We start from the raw sequence: 13,466 nt of genomic DNA, 5'->3' as shown, positions 1-13,466 counted from the left end.
TACTGACTTTCTGCTCTCTTCAGCACCGAGCTGTACCCCTGGGGTTGAAGAAGACTCTCACAGCGAGCCAATGTCCACACCTCCACGTTAAAAAAAAAAAACCCCTGACTTTATAGTAGAAATAAACATGTTTACACCTCAATATAAAAATGTTTTCCTTCCTATAGCAGATTTCCTCATTGACAAATAGTGTGTGAATGTGTGTGTGAATGGGTGGATGACTGGATATGTAAAGCGCTTTGGGGTCCTTAGGGACTAGTAAAGCGCTATACAAATACAGGCCATTTACCATTTTTACCATTTACAAATAAACTGTTCAAATTTTGATCAGACTTACAGTCTGCATTATCAGGAGCACTGGCAATTTGACTGACAGGTTGTTGCATTAGACCGTATGCAGGGTTTGTGCAGCCATTGCGATGTCCTTCACTGAAGTACCATTATGGGATGTCGAACTGAGTTTCTCCTTGCCAGTTTCAAAGTCATTAGCCACTGAGTAAGTCCTACATAATCATCCTTTCTGACTCTTAGAATTCCCATAACTTACAAAATGGACTTCGTGTCCTATTCAATGTGATCTTAAACCTGGAAATGACCCAATAAACCCAACAGAAACATGTTTACTGTGGTTACATACATAGCCAAAGAACCCAACAGCCTCTTGACTTGTACAAAACTGGATAACCCCACAGGTGTTGCCCCCTGGTGGATACGATGTCTCCTTTTTTTTTTTTTAATACTGCCTATGTTGCTGACACAGGTGACTTTGGCAGCAAGCTGTCTTATCTTGTCTGCTAACCTGAATCGTGAACTTCCCTGGTCAGGTCTCGCACATATTTGTGCTACTGATACCTATTGGAGCATTTTAATGCAGGTATCTGACAAATAATACAGCTAGGTGTGCAAATGCACTATGCAAATTATGCCATAACAGCCATTACTCAAAACAGTAGGTCACAATGTCTTTTAAATACAGTACAGATGCATCACCAACTTCAGTTTAATTGTTAGCTATATTCAATAGCTCATGACTAACACCGTCAAGTCTGCTGTTTGGTGTCGATTGAGTACTGTACAGTTTTTTTGTTCCGTTTGTTTTTAAATGGCAAAGATGCCTGACAGAAAAGCAAGAAAAACAAAAGCCTGAAAATAAAATATAATTCTCTGAGTGCCAGCATTTATGTACAAATATTGTTTACAGCTCACTTGTCAGGTTTGAGGTCCCTGTGAACAATGCCATAGTTGTGTAGATACTCCAAAGCCAGTACTGTCTCTGCAAAGTACATCCTAGCCATGTCCACAGGTAGGGGACCCATGTTCTTCAGCAGGGTGGCACAGTCTCCTCCTGTAAAGAACAACACAAAGAAGACATTGTTCAAAGTAGACTGCTTTCAGCGGTCGCACTATGCACATAAAATAAAATAGAGTGCTGACCTTCAACATATTCCATAACCATGCACAGGTGCCTCCGTGTTTCAAAGGAGCAATACATGGACACAACAAAAGGGTTTTCAGCAAAGGTGAGGATATCCCTCTCCACAAAGGCCTGCTGTATCTGATTCCTTAACATCAGATTCTGCTTGTTGATCTTTTTCATGGCAAACCTCTGCTTAGTTTCCTTGTGCCGCACCAGATAAACAGCTCTGTGGAACAAAAAGTTTACCTATGAGCTGCACAAAGAATAGAAGAAAAACTGCAACAATAAGTGTGGTTTGATCACAGTATGGTTTTGTCAACTGCAAAACAAAGAAGAAACAAACAGCCTGTAACCAACCATCTATCAGCAGAGATTAGATTGTCCGATAGAGAAATGAGACGTCCTTACCCATAGGCACCGTTGCTGATGAGTTTTATCATTTCAAAGTCCAGCTCACAGGGTTTCCGCCGGGACCGCAAGGCCGTGCTGAAACTCTGAGACTGAGGACGAGAGCGAGATAAACGCTAAAACAAATCAAAGAGATAAAATCTGGATTTCACTGCTTCGCCTGCAGTAAAGATGAACTAGATCAATAATGTAATCAATGTCTAAGCACTTACAGAGTCATCTGTTTCTGGAGTTTCTGCAATTCCACTGTCACTGCTGGTCAGCTGAGCGATTTCTAGAAAAGAAACAGAGAAATAATCAGGAGCAAAGCTGCAGCGGGTTTGATGTGACAAAACTATGAATCTAACTTCATGAGAAACTGACACACAGGTTCTCAATTGCAGTTACTGAAACAAAGGCAGCCTAAATGAAATCAGGCCCTTTAAACAAAACAAAAACAGCAGACTTCAGCTTTTATTCACCTATTAGGTTTGAGGTGCTGACTTCAATATAAGCTGAATTGAGGACAAATGAGGCGGAAATCAAAACTGGCATCACAAATGCACATCTTACGCTCATTTTGAAAATCACCACCCCAGAACAACTGCTCATTAAAAACCACCTTGCATCTTTTTCAGTGCATGTTCGTCTGTGCAGCCATGGCAAAGTCCATGTGTGCTGTTTGTCTCGTCCCTGGAGAGCTTGTAAACACATTTTCAGTACTATTTAACATCTGTCCTTCCTCGTAGGTTTGCTTCCGGCACACGAGGTGCTGGGCAAACGAAACACGGGAGACACTCGGGGGAAATAAATGGAGAGACTGGCTGATGAGCCCGCCTGTGTAGAGCTGTATAAGGTCTGTGGGGAGGCCATTCTTTTCTAATTAGTCATAATGAATGTTGCTGGTTACAGAGTCTGGAGAGACAGAGGGTCATTAGAAAGACGATCTGTTTGGTACAGGACATTCGTCAAGAGTATCTTTGTCTTTAACTTCCCTCCACAATTCAGTTCCAGCGTTCCTTTAGAGCAGGAGTGGGCCATTCATTTTCAAAAGGGAACCATGAAAAAGGGACTGTTGTGGAGGGCTGCACCAAGAAGCTTATTTAATTCAACTCTGCTTTATTTATACAGAGCCGAATCACAACAGCAGTCACCTCAAAGTGCTCTTATGAAATGAATACTGAGCAGAACGGTGTTCAGCATATTGTTGTGCCCCTCCACAACAGTCCCAGTTTCTCATTTGGCCTCTTGGGAAAACAAACTGCCAAATCCTGCTTTACAGCCTTACCCTGACAAATTATCCTGTGCTCTCTTTACTCCTTTGCTCTCCTGATGTAATAATAGTATGATGATAATAATAATAATAAAAGGATATATTCTAATAATACAACTTTACTGCGGTTATACAGGATACTACATATCATAGTATGATCGATGATTGGAGATAACATTTAACATTACACTTAAACTTTTTCTGTTTTTTGTTTCTGACATTAAATGCAAAATAATCTGTTTTAATTAGGTGCTGTACTTACATTCTTTATGTAAATATATATTTACTCTATATTACATGTAGCATTTAAATGTATTAATGGTATTAGGAATAACAACAATGATGATGATGATGATGAAGTCCTTCGTGTACCTTCAAGAGGATCTCGTGTGAGTCCCAGCTGGCTGATGATGTAACGAGGGATGTCTGTTTTGATGCCCTGGCCTTCTTTAGCGTGTCCTTCAGCAGCTTCCAGAAGGTGGTAAAATTCCTCTGGGTCAAACTCCTGAAGAGACAGCAAAACACTTTCCTATATATTGCTATGAACAACTTTAAATAAACAAGTAAACAGTAAACAAATTCCTGATATTGTAGTTTGAGATCAAGTAGGAGCTCTATTGAGTGAAGGAAAACATACTTATTTACGCTTTATTTTCAGCTTAGAGGAAGTAGAAGTGGAACTTTCACTTTTTAGATCGCCATGGCAAACTTATAAGCAAACAAGTTTCTCAAGCAGCCTGAGCAACATTATAATGTGAGGGAAAGGTTTCTCTAAGTATAGGTTAGTCCAGAATTTACTTTCTTTAGGCTTGTTGTGGTCTCTACTTTCTCCTTTGAGATATTTCTTTGGCTGCTAAATTACTCCGTGTTTGTCAGCTTGCCATCAGGTATGAGGTAGGTACTATTCGGCTGAAGTAAGTCATAACAGCTTTAAATTTAATTCTGATTTTAGCCACTTTAACCTCTCTTTGATTCTGTAATACGACAGACACTTAGATGAATTGCAGAAAGTGTTACCTGAATAATGGAAACGTATAGAACTTTTATAGAATATTTTTTAGACTGATAGATTTGAGCTGCTGACTCCAGAGTCATTTGAAATAACCTTACATAGCAAAGAAACCAGATGTAGCAACACACACAATTATCAAACATTCAGACAAATTACCCATCCAGATGAAGTGCTCATTATGAACCATCTCCATCTTTTCTTGGGTTTTTTTGTTAAATTATTTTGTGCATTTAAACAGTGGCAGTCACTTCATATAAAATATTCAAGACAAGCACCCATCAGCACATTTTAGACTTAGGCAGAAAAAAAATAAGGCCATAAACATACCAGACATTCCAGCAGCCGAGCAGGTCGGGCTATCACTATAAGGATCTTCTTTACCAGCTCTCTGATGAAGTTTACCTCCTCGCTTTCTGACCTCTCTGTGGACTACATCAACAGAAGAAGAAAACAAAATGTTTGCAGTGCAACTCTAATGTTACGGTAAAAACATGTCTTATTGCTGAACTGTCATGAGGAAACATCTACTTGATTTCTGCAGATGTTCTCACCTCTTGTACAAGCCTCTCCAGCTTGTCGGTGAGTTCGCAGAAGTAGCTGGAGGTGATGAGTCCCAGCCGACTCTTTTCCAGGCAGTCGCGGGCCAGTTCAATTATCTGGTGATGGGCAAAGCCAAGCACGCCATCTGCCAAGGGGAGGACGGTCTCAGGAGAGTTGCTGCGGATGATCTCCTGAATCCTTTCCTCCATCTGAGCTGTGGCCTGCAGAAAGAAGCGACGGAGCAAGTTTGATAATGCAGATAATTTGTGGTCAAACAGAACTGTAAAGTCTTGTGGGTCCTCACTTTAGGAAACCGCTCCTTGTAGACGTGATTCATCATTATAATTTCGTGATCGTAACAGGACGGAGATCTTCCAGGGCTGAAAAAGGAAAAGAAAAAAACCTCTGAATAAAATCACTGGTTCAGTCCCACCAATGCCACGTACATCTGAGAGAAAATATTCGCAGAAGTACATTAATACCTGAGACTGCGTGACCGGGGTCGCATTGCCGTCGCTCTGCGGCATTCATCCCCCGAGATACTCTCAGTGCAGAAGTGTTTGGAGAGGAAGTGCAGTTCATCAGGCGTAGGTTGGAAGGGCAGCTGATGCAGCTTCTCCTGTGATGAACAGGATGACTGGAAATGAAACAAATATACATTCAACATGAAAAGAAAAAGAAAAATAAATTTTCCTTAGTGGGGGGAAAAAAAAAAAAAAAAAAAAAAATTGTTGTAGTGGGCTGTCTTTGTGGTTTCTTTTAAATGTTTTCCCCTGTAGATCTTCTGTCTGTGTGTTATATATGCGACTGCTGTTGGGAGACTGTTAGCTTAACCACTATAAGAAGTGAAAAAATGCTAACATAGGTTAAGACTGCGCATAACCAACAAATATGAGCGTATGAGACCGAAGTAACTGTTGTCAAGAAAGTAAGTAAGTAAGCATGTTTTATCAACGTAACTATCCTCAACAATCATGTGCACCATGGTCAACAACGCTGCTCTGAGAAATCACATAATGAAAAAGTAAACCTTTAAAACACTGAGCCATGTAATGCGCAAATTATTCAGCACTAATGGCAATAATAAAATAACACGTGGATTATAATATATTAAGGAAATCTGAGCCCAACCCTTGGCGCACACCAAAAGCCTTATTGTTTCTAATACAGGCTGACACACGCTGTATCTGCTGAAACTATGTGTGTGCCTTCCAAAGAGCATCTGAATAGCAGGAAAAGCACTAGGTGACCAAACGCCACACAAAACAAAAACATAGCATTAGTGCAGGTCATTTTCAGTCCCCCGGCACATTGTAATTCCTGTAAATGAGTGTTATTGTATACACACGTATTGTACAGTAGTCAAAGCTCGGCTTCCTGTACAGGATAATGCTGACATATGGGAACAGTTTAACATTTATACTCTTATAAATGTAAGAAAAACTAGACATAAAGGCTCTCCAAATGCAGTTCAGACATGTTGTCACTGAGCCACATGTAAAAACTTGAGTAAAGACTAAGAGAAAAATTTTCTGAAACTGTTTTACTTTGTTCTTTCTTGTGATTTACCCTCATCACCATAATGTTTTATCATTAGGAATTGCGGGGGATTGCCTCGTGCCTGTTTTACACAGGCAGCAATGATGACACAGCTTTATGACCGTTTTAAACATTTGAATCTTTTAAAATCTATTTAAACCGGGTCTGGCTCTAGGTTCAATTCTATGTCACACATATCTGTGATTCTGTTTATGAAATATTTACACTGACATCATGAGTGGGCGATGCTTACAGAGACAGTGGAGCTCGGTGTGTTGGTTCCATATCCAGAGGAGGGAAGGGAGGCCAGTGACCAGCGACGACCATCAGTCCTGCAACACAACACCAATGACAAACAGATGCACGCCATCATTGACAACATATGGGTTTAAATACATCAGCAAGTATGACGAATTTCTCTTGGGACAAAGACAAGTTCTTTTTCCAAACATGCTCATCTCCCCGAAGACACAAATTCTGGGTTTAAACATTTAAGATAATGTCTACATCTCCAATGATCCTAAGTTTGGAGATAAATGTTGAGCTTTCTCTTGTTAAAAAATAATCCTGTTAGTTACTTGACACTGTACAAAAAAAGCAGAAAATACAGAAACAGAGTTTGTGAATGTAACTAAAACTATTGGTTAAAATGAAGTACAACAAAGGCTCAGAGTTAAAGGGGACATATTATACTCATTTCAGCTCTGCTTTGTTAGTGTGGCGCTCCAATAGAGTGGAGCGCCACCTCTGCATGATTTACAGTTTTAAGTAAATTATACTGCTCATATACATCTTGGCCTGCCGCCCCTTTGTTGACCAATTTGAAAGTCCACTTTCTTGTCACTGGCCAACACTTGGTGCTTGTGAGCAGCACCTCATCCTCTTGACAGCAAACATTAATTAAAAAACTGATCCACATTAATTAGAACCATGTGTCATCTTCTCTCTCTTCTCCTAACAACCATTTAAGACCAAGTAGATCGGCCTGGTACCCGAGCCAGCTGAGATGGAAAACGCCTACTAAAAAAATACCAAAAGTTACACAGCAAGTAAAAAGTTACTCCACTGTTGCCAAATGACTGTAGCGTCATCCTTGCAACACTGGCTATTTGTAAAAATATGGAAAAATAAGGACAACTCAAAAGAATGTTTTGGGAGAGAAAACACAGCTGGTTGCAAAGTAGGAAAAAACAAGTAGCATTCGATCTGACTTTTTGGCTCTCTGGGATTCTGTTTGCATTTGTTTACTTTGCCAAATTTTAGCCTTATTTAATATGTATATCTGGCACTTAGACTTAAGGTAAGAACATAATGTGTCCCCTTTACTGTGAGGCACACTAATGAAGGACATGTGAATGATAAAGTGTACTTCAGACAGATGTGGGGTAATAAATATTTCACAAAAAATCGAAGCCTAACACGAGTTTACCTGTCTGCTCTGTGGCAATGACTGTGGATAGAGAAATACAGAATTATATGATATCGTGTTGACAAATGGTGTAAAATAAATGTTCCTGATGCTGAATTTGTAAGTATAAACAGACCTGAGCAGCTGAATATTTACACATATGCTGGCTTAGAAAAGACTTCTTTAATGACTCAATGACTTCACATCTGTTTTTAAAGAATTTGCATCTGTCTCACGATGAGCTTTACTTACTGATTTGTTTACGACGGGAAAAAAATAATTGGTCAGGTTACCTTCGTGCAAACGAGAAATGAGCAGAGGCACTAGGAGAGAAGTTTCTAGGACTGTCTTGTGGACTTGTTCCTACAAGGGGGAAAAAGAGAAAAGAGGACACAGTGCTTTTATAGAGGGAAATGAAAAGCGAGCCAAAAAACATGAACAAGACAATACAGATGTCTGAAACAAAATTCCTTAAAAGATAAAAATGAATTGCAATACACAAAACTGTACGGAAAGTTAAGTCATCAGCATCGTTGCATCAGGTCTTGTTTGGAGTTTGGATGTTCTCCCTGTGTGTCTCTAGATTCCTTTTGGATACTCAAGCTTCCTCCCAGAGTCCAAAGACATACATATTGGGTTAACTGGTAATTCTAAATTTGTCATGTGGTCGATGTGAAACCATCTGTCTCTCGGTGTAAGCTCCATTATGAACCAGTAACCTGGCTAGGATATACGCTACCGCTTACCCTATGACAGCTGGGAGTTTAATAAGAGTTCAATAAGTCGTTCAAAAATTAGGTGGATGACAGAAAGTTCAGTGAAAATAGATTAAGGCGCAAACAACCATTGCTTTCCTGATATCTATCAATGTTTAGATAATTTTATTGATTTTTCCAACACTCAAAATTCTGAGGACAGATGTTATAGCCACAAAAAAGAACATTTTCATATTGAAGAAGCTGGACTGCTGATTCTTTAAAAAAAGTTGATATTTTCTCCTGTTGATGTGCTGAACCAGTTTCCAAACTAAATATTTCATCTCTAAATCAACATAAACAAATCTGTCAAATGTTGGAGAGTTCTCAAAAGAAACCAAGACCGAGATGACTCCACACCACGTTGGTAGAAAAGAGATTATATGACTTAATCTCTTTTCTACCATTTAAAACACGCTTGCTCTGTCAAGCTGGAGGCTGTAAAAGCAGTATTTGTGGCAATACTGGATAAAATAGGGATACAGAGTTCATCACATTTGTCACGTATTTTATATTATTATTATTTTTTAAACAAAAGATATAATATCTATATTATCTATACATGTTTACACTGAGCTGAAAACATTGCATCATCTATTAATAATGCATTGTTCTCTGAGCTTAATGAATTAAAACTAATTCAGTGAGTGAGTCGCACAAAATGCTTTAGACAAAGTGAAATTTTAGTGAATTTAGAATTCCAACACTGTTATTTACTTTTAGAAAACATCTGAAAAAACAATATTATTCAATGTATGCAACTGTATATATGGGCTAAATGTATTCTCTTTTGTTTCCCCTCTCAGATTCTATAGCAGTCATTCACTCCCGTATTAAATTAATTAAATGTAAGTTAGTTAATATTGCCTTTAGAAGAGAGCTTTGTATACGACTCCTCATATGCACAAGTTCTTTTTCCTTTTTAAACTGGGTCTATAAATGTCTGCCTGCTTTAGAAAAAAAGAAACTAATTTGTAAATTATACGCATGACTTACTTGTTTTTATCATCTATATAATGTTAAAGAAAGGAGTTGCGTTTCTACACACAATGTAGAAACAAAGCCATGGTGTCGTATTAATCAGACATAATAACATTCTTCACAAAGACAGGGACTAACTAGCTAATTAAACACAATGTGACCACCTCATGTGCTGACACACACGGGCCTTTTCCCTATCGAGGAACAACGATGGAGCCACTGAATAATAGAAAGCCATGAATGTTACATATTTAAGTGCTTTAATCACAGTTCCTTAAAGTACAGTTTAAAGTGGCTTTTTTTTAATCCATATTCTGCAAAAGGAACAAAATATGGTCTGAGTTTTTCTTTTATGAACAAATTCATGATCATGAACAGAAATCTGTTCTCCTACACTTCACTAAATAGAAAAATATTACATTTCTGTAGAAACCCATCTTATTATTTAACATAACCAGGATATATGTCAATGCACTTAGCTATCTGACAGCACTGAAAATGTGTTTTTCTTACCTTTTGAACTAATGCTACGTCTGAGCCACAGTGTTAAGTAATCCCAAAGCTGGATACTTTCATTAGCAGGAACACAGGTGCTTTCTGGGTCTGAATCCATCTTTAGAGCCTGGGCTTTCTCGTAAGCTTGAAATACAGACCAAACACTGAGACTCTGTTTTTCCTGACCAATGGCAGGAAATAAAACGCCCTATGGTAAATGAGGGCTGCCCCCCCCTCCCCAATCCTGTGCATTTCCTGTCTGCAGGCCACCACTTCCTCACACAAAATAATCACTGCATTTAATTTGCCACTGTGCTGTTAAACTGTTACCCAAACATGACAGGACAGACCTGACACAGACAATAAAGTGCGCAACATAAAAATCTGTATTTTTCAGTGTTTTATTTTATTTTTTTTAAGTAAAAGTTCTTCATCTTGGTTTAGAGTCAGTTAGCAGTACCCAGTGCTGATTAACCAGATTTTTCTGTATGAGGGTACCAGAAAGTGCATCCTGTGGATACAGATTATCGGTTGGTGCACAGACTGTACTATGAACTTTCCTGTGTTGTTCTTCAACCTTTTTTTGTGTGTTACACAATAGACTGCATTCCTGTTGGAGAACATATTGTATTAATGGCTCCTCTTCTATGAACCCAGTGCATATGTTTCCAACAATGGGGCTGTTCCACAGCATTCATACATTAGGAGATGTGCCAGACATGCATTTACCTGTGAGAGATGAGAGAGGGGAATGGGGTCGTGGTAAACCTGAAGGCTGGCCACTTCCTATCAGGCTTTTTCTGTTGCTCGTTCTGCAGCTGTGAAACCACAGAGCCATATTAGTCAGGAAAAATCATGGCTGTAAAACTGACAAGACAGATGAAGCAGAAAATAGAGGTATAACATAAAAAAGGGTTATGGGTTATTTAAAAGATAACAGTGCATGCTTCAGAGCCTTAGGCAGGTAGTTTTGAAATGTAATCAACAAAATCCTGACCTCACCACTGACACGAGCATCTCGCTTTTGTTTGTTAGCTCGACTGATACATGGACTTCAGCATGAATATTGTGCTAGGATTGTTCAATCAATATGAGATGCACTATTCACTTGATACTACACAAAGAGCCTTTCATCACACCATCTTGGACACTGACATGAGAAGCAAGCTTTGTGAAACAGAACATGAACTCTTTATTTCACGAGAGGTCAGTGTGTTGACTCAGATTTTGAACTTCCAGTTTGATTTGCCAACAAGGGGCTGACAGTGAGTAAATACCTAAGATAACTACTTATAATTAACTCTAATTGTTTGGAATTTAGCCGAGGAGAGCTGAGAGACACAGAGATGATGAAGGCTGCATGTTAGCGGTATTATACTGATTCTGAAACAAACTTACTGCAGACTTGCAGAATCCAGCATGTGAATAATTAAACACTGAATAGTAAAATTTACCTGTTACTAAATATTTTGAAATGCTTGAATATAAGCAAGAATCCAATAGCAATTAGAATCAATTCTTTGCCAGCTAAGAAGGCAAACCCCACAGCATGAAGCTTTGAAATTTTGATTTGATAAGTATAAATATGAAGAGCAGCCAAGAATAGTGAGCTAAGACAGGTCAGCAACAAACAACAAAAATTCTTTCTTGCAACGTTGAACATAGAACGATATGTATTGTGAAATAACTTTTTCTCGATAGAAAAATGTAACTATTGCCATAGGCCTCACCGCTCTTGTAAGAAGGAAGAAGGAAGAAGAAGAAGAAGAAGAGTCACGTCACGTGATTTTGTTACGTAAAGCACAAGTGCCAAGCCGCACGTGTGTATCTGTTTGGGAAGCAGCCAGCCGCTGTGCCGCCCGGGTAATGGAGGAAATGAGTGTGCTGACTAGAGAAAAATCAACCGAGCGTGACCAAAGGTTACTGAAGAGAAAACAGATGATGGTTCCAACGCCGGAGAGATTGTCGAACAGAAGAGCCATAGAAGTTCCGTAGTGTGAAGGTATTTCGGCTATTTCAAGTCTGACAAAAAACAGAGTAGCGTGCACTGTAAATTGTGCCGAAAGCAAGTCTGGAAATGCAATAAAGCGGTGCATGCTCAATCTCTGACTGGAAGCGCTAATTCGTCATTCGGCTTTTGTCAGACTAAAGTAACTGTTAAAACTGTTTGAAAAGCTCAGCTATACAACAAGGAGAGATTGAGAATTTCCTTTGAGTTCTCAGTTTATTTGATATTGACAAAAGTTAGTCAGTTTTGTCTGTTCTTCTGTAAAACAAACTAAGATTTATTTCTAGAATTAATATTTTGTTTCTAAGTGGAATTGACAATTTAGTCTGTTTCGTTTGTTCTATTTTGAAACTTAAACGCTTTAGCGGCTGCCTTTTGTGTAGTTTGCAATATTTGCCTTTATTTATCTGAAAAAGTCTCATGTTCCTTAAGTACATCTACCCTGTTGAACTTATTATGGGAAATAAATATTTAAATCAAAACAAGCTGCTGATTATTTCACATTTTACTTGTGAGCAACGGCACATTTAAATCTCACAAATATAGTTATTTGGCTTATATCGTGATAGATATCGTTATCGCCTGAAATGAAAAAACATATCGTGATATGAAAAAATCTTATATCGCCCAGCTCTAGTTGAACATATGTGATACTATCAGTTTTGTTCTGCAAAACATTTTCTCTTCTTAGTTCGAAACATGAGGAAATTGATCCAGGTCTGAAAGGGATATGTAGATGGTATACAAACCCTAAATGTCACCAATATTTTTGGAAAAAATATTCTTAAAACTGTCTTGAAAGTGTACCTGCAGACACCAAAGGTCTGACTTTACTATCAATCTACACATCCATTCCACTTATTCAAAAATAAATGTATTTGCCATGTATTTCTGCCATAAAGATCAATTACAAAGCCAAAGCTTGCCCTCAACATAATATACTCCACAGGGAGGCTACAGTCCTCGAGCCAACAGCCATTAAAATAAGAGACACCATTAACAATAAAATCATCTTTCACTCAACAAAAAGCAGGTTCTTTGCACAGCCTTCATAATATTTCCATATTTGTTGGTCATTTAATACAGGACTATGACTCATGAGGAGCCACTGTGACCAATACCATGTGACTCAAAGGAAGGGCAGCTTTTAACCTTGAGGGAAAAATGAAATATTTCAGTATAAAAGTACCTTCACTGTTCAATGAAGTTCGTGCTGGGTTTATAATTTCAAATTAGAGGCTGTCAGTGGAAACACATAATGCCTGAAGAACATGAATTCACTTCAAGGTCAGACATTCAATGACACCCTGTTACATAACCTCCTCAGAGATGTGAACCATTTCCAACTGAATTTTCAAATGTTATTTCATATTTTCCTACAAACACATTTCTCCTCCATTTTTTTCTTTACTGAAGGAGAGAAAATGTTTTGAGGGAGAAATAAGACAACTGGCATGGAAATGTTGTGAAGTACTTTGCTGCAGTAGAGGAAACAGCCATACATGTTGGAGCTACAGAGAGAAGTCAGTGTCATCCTGTGTGTTGCAGTGAATGCACAGATTGATCACATTGCAATGGCGTGGTGCAGCGTGAGCAGGCGTCCCTCATGATTACGTTAACACTGCTGCAGACCCACTCAAAGAGGTGCCAC

At 38.7% G+C, this 13,466-nt stretch overlaps 1 protein-coding gene across 5 annotated transcripts in view; it reads right to left on the bottom strand.

The window, feature by feature from the left end:
- mast4 (microtubule associated serine/threonine kinase family member 4) overlaps nucleotides 1-13,466 on the bottom strand; it is a 99,973-nt gene that overhangs the window by 18,530 nt on the left and 67,977 nt on the right. For 3 of the 5 annotated variants that reach the window (XM_085464255.1, XM_085464256.1, XM_085464258.1), the window contains 13 exons: nucleotides 10,537-10,625; nucleotides 7,870-7,939; nucleotides 7,598-7,618; nucleotides 6,422-6,500; nucleotides 5,112-5,266; nucleotides 4,934-5,009; nucleotides 4,641-4,850; nucleotides 4,417-4,518; nucleotides 3,450-3,582; nucleotides 2,038-2,099; nucleotides 1,826-1,917; nucleotides 1,435-1,643; nucleotides 1,207-1,345 (listed from right to left, as the gene is read on the bottom strand). In XM_085464255.1, the coding sequence (XP_085320381.1) occupies nucleotides 1,207-1,345; nucleotides 1,435-1,643; nucleotides 1,826-1,917; nucleotides 2,038-2,099; nucleotides 3,450-3,582; nucleotides 4,417-4,518; nucleotides 4,641-4,850; nucleotides 4,934-5,009; nucleotides 5,112-5,266; nucleotides 6,422-6,500; nucleotides 7,598-7,618; nucleotides 7,870-7,939; nucleotides 10,537-10,625 (1,437 nt within the window). Of the gene's footprint in view, nucleotides 1-1,206; nucleotides 1,346-1,434; nucleotides 1,644-1,825; nucleotides 1,918-2,037; nucleotides 2,100-3,449; nucleotides 3,583-4,416; nucleotides 4,519-4,640; nucleotides 4,851-4,933; nucleotides 5,010-5,111; nucleotides 5,267-6,421; nucleotides 6,501-7,597; nucleotides 7,619-7,869; nucleotides 7,940-9,825; nucleotides 10,492-10,536; nucleotides 10,626-13,466 lie in introns of those variants that run through there. The other 2 variants (XM_085464259.1, XM_085464257.1) reach the window with 2 other exon arrangements.

The sequence above is a fragment of the Copadichromis virginalis genome, linkage group LG7, assembly GCF_057382275.1.
Source record: "Copadichromis virginalis isolate Kocher_CV1m ecotype Utaka linkage group LG7, C_Virginalis_male_GT1.1, whole genome shotgun sequence".
NCBI classification, from domain to species: domain Eukaryota; kingdom Metazoa; phylum Chordata; class Actinopteri; order Cichliformes; family Cichlidae; genus Copadichromis; species Copadichromis virginalis.
The sequence above is the reverse complement of the archived record's forward strand: the minus strand, read 5'-3'. Positions and strand labels throughout refer to the sequence as shown.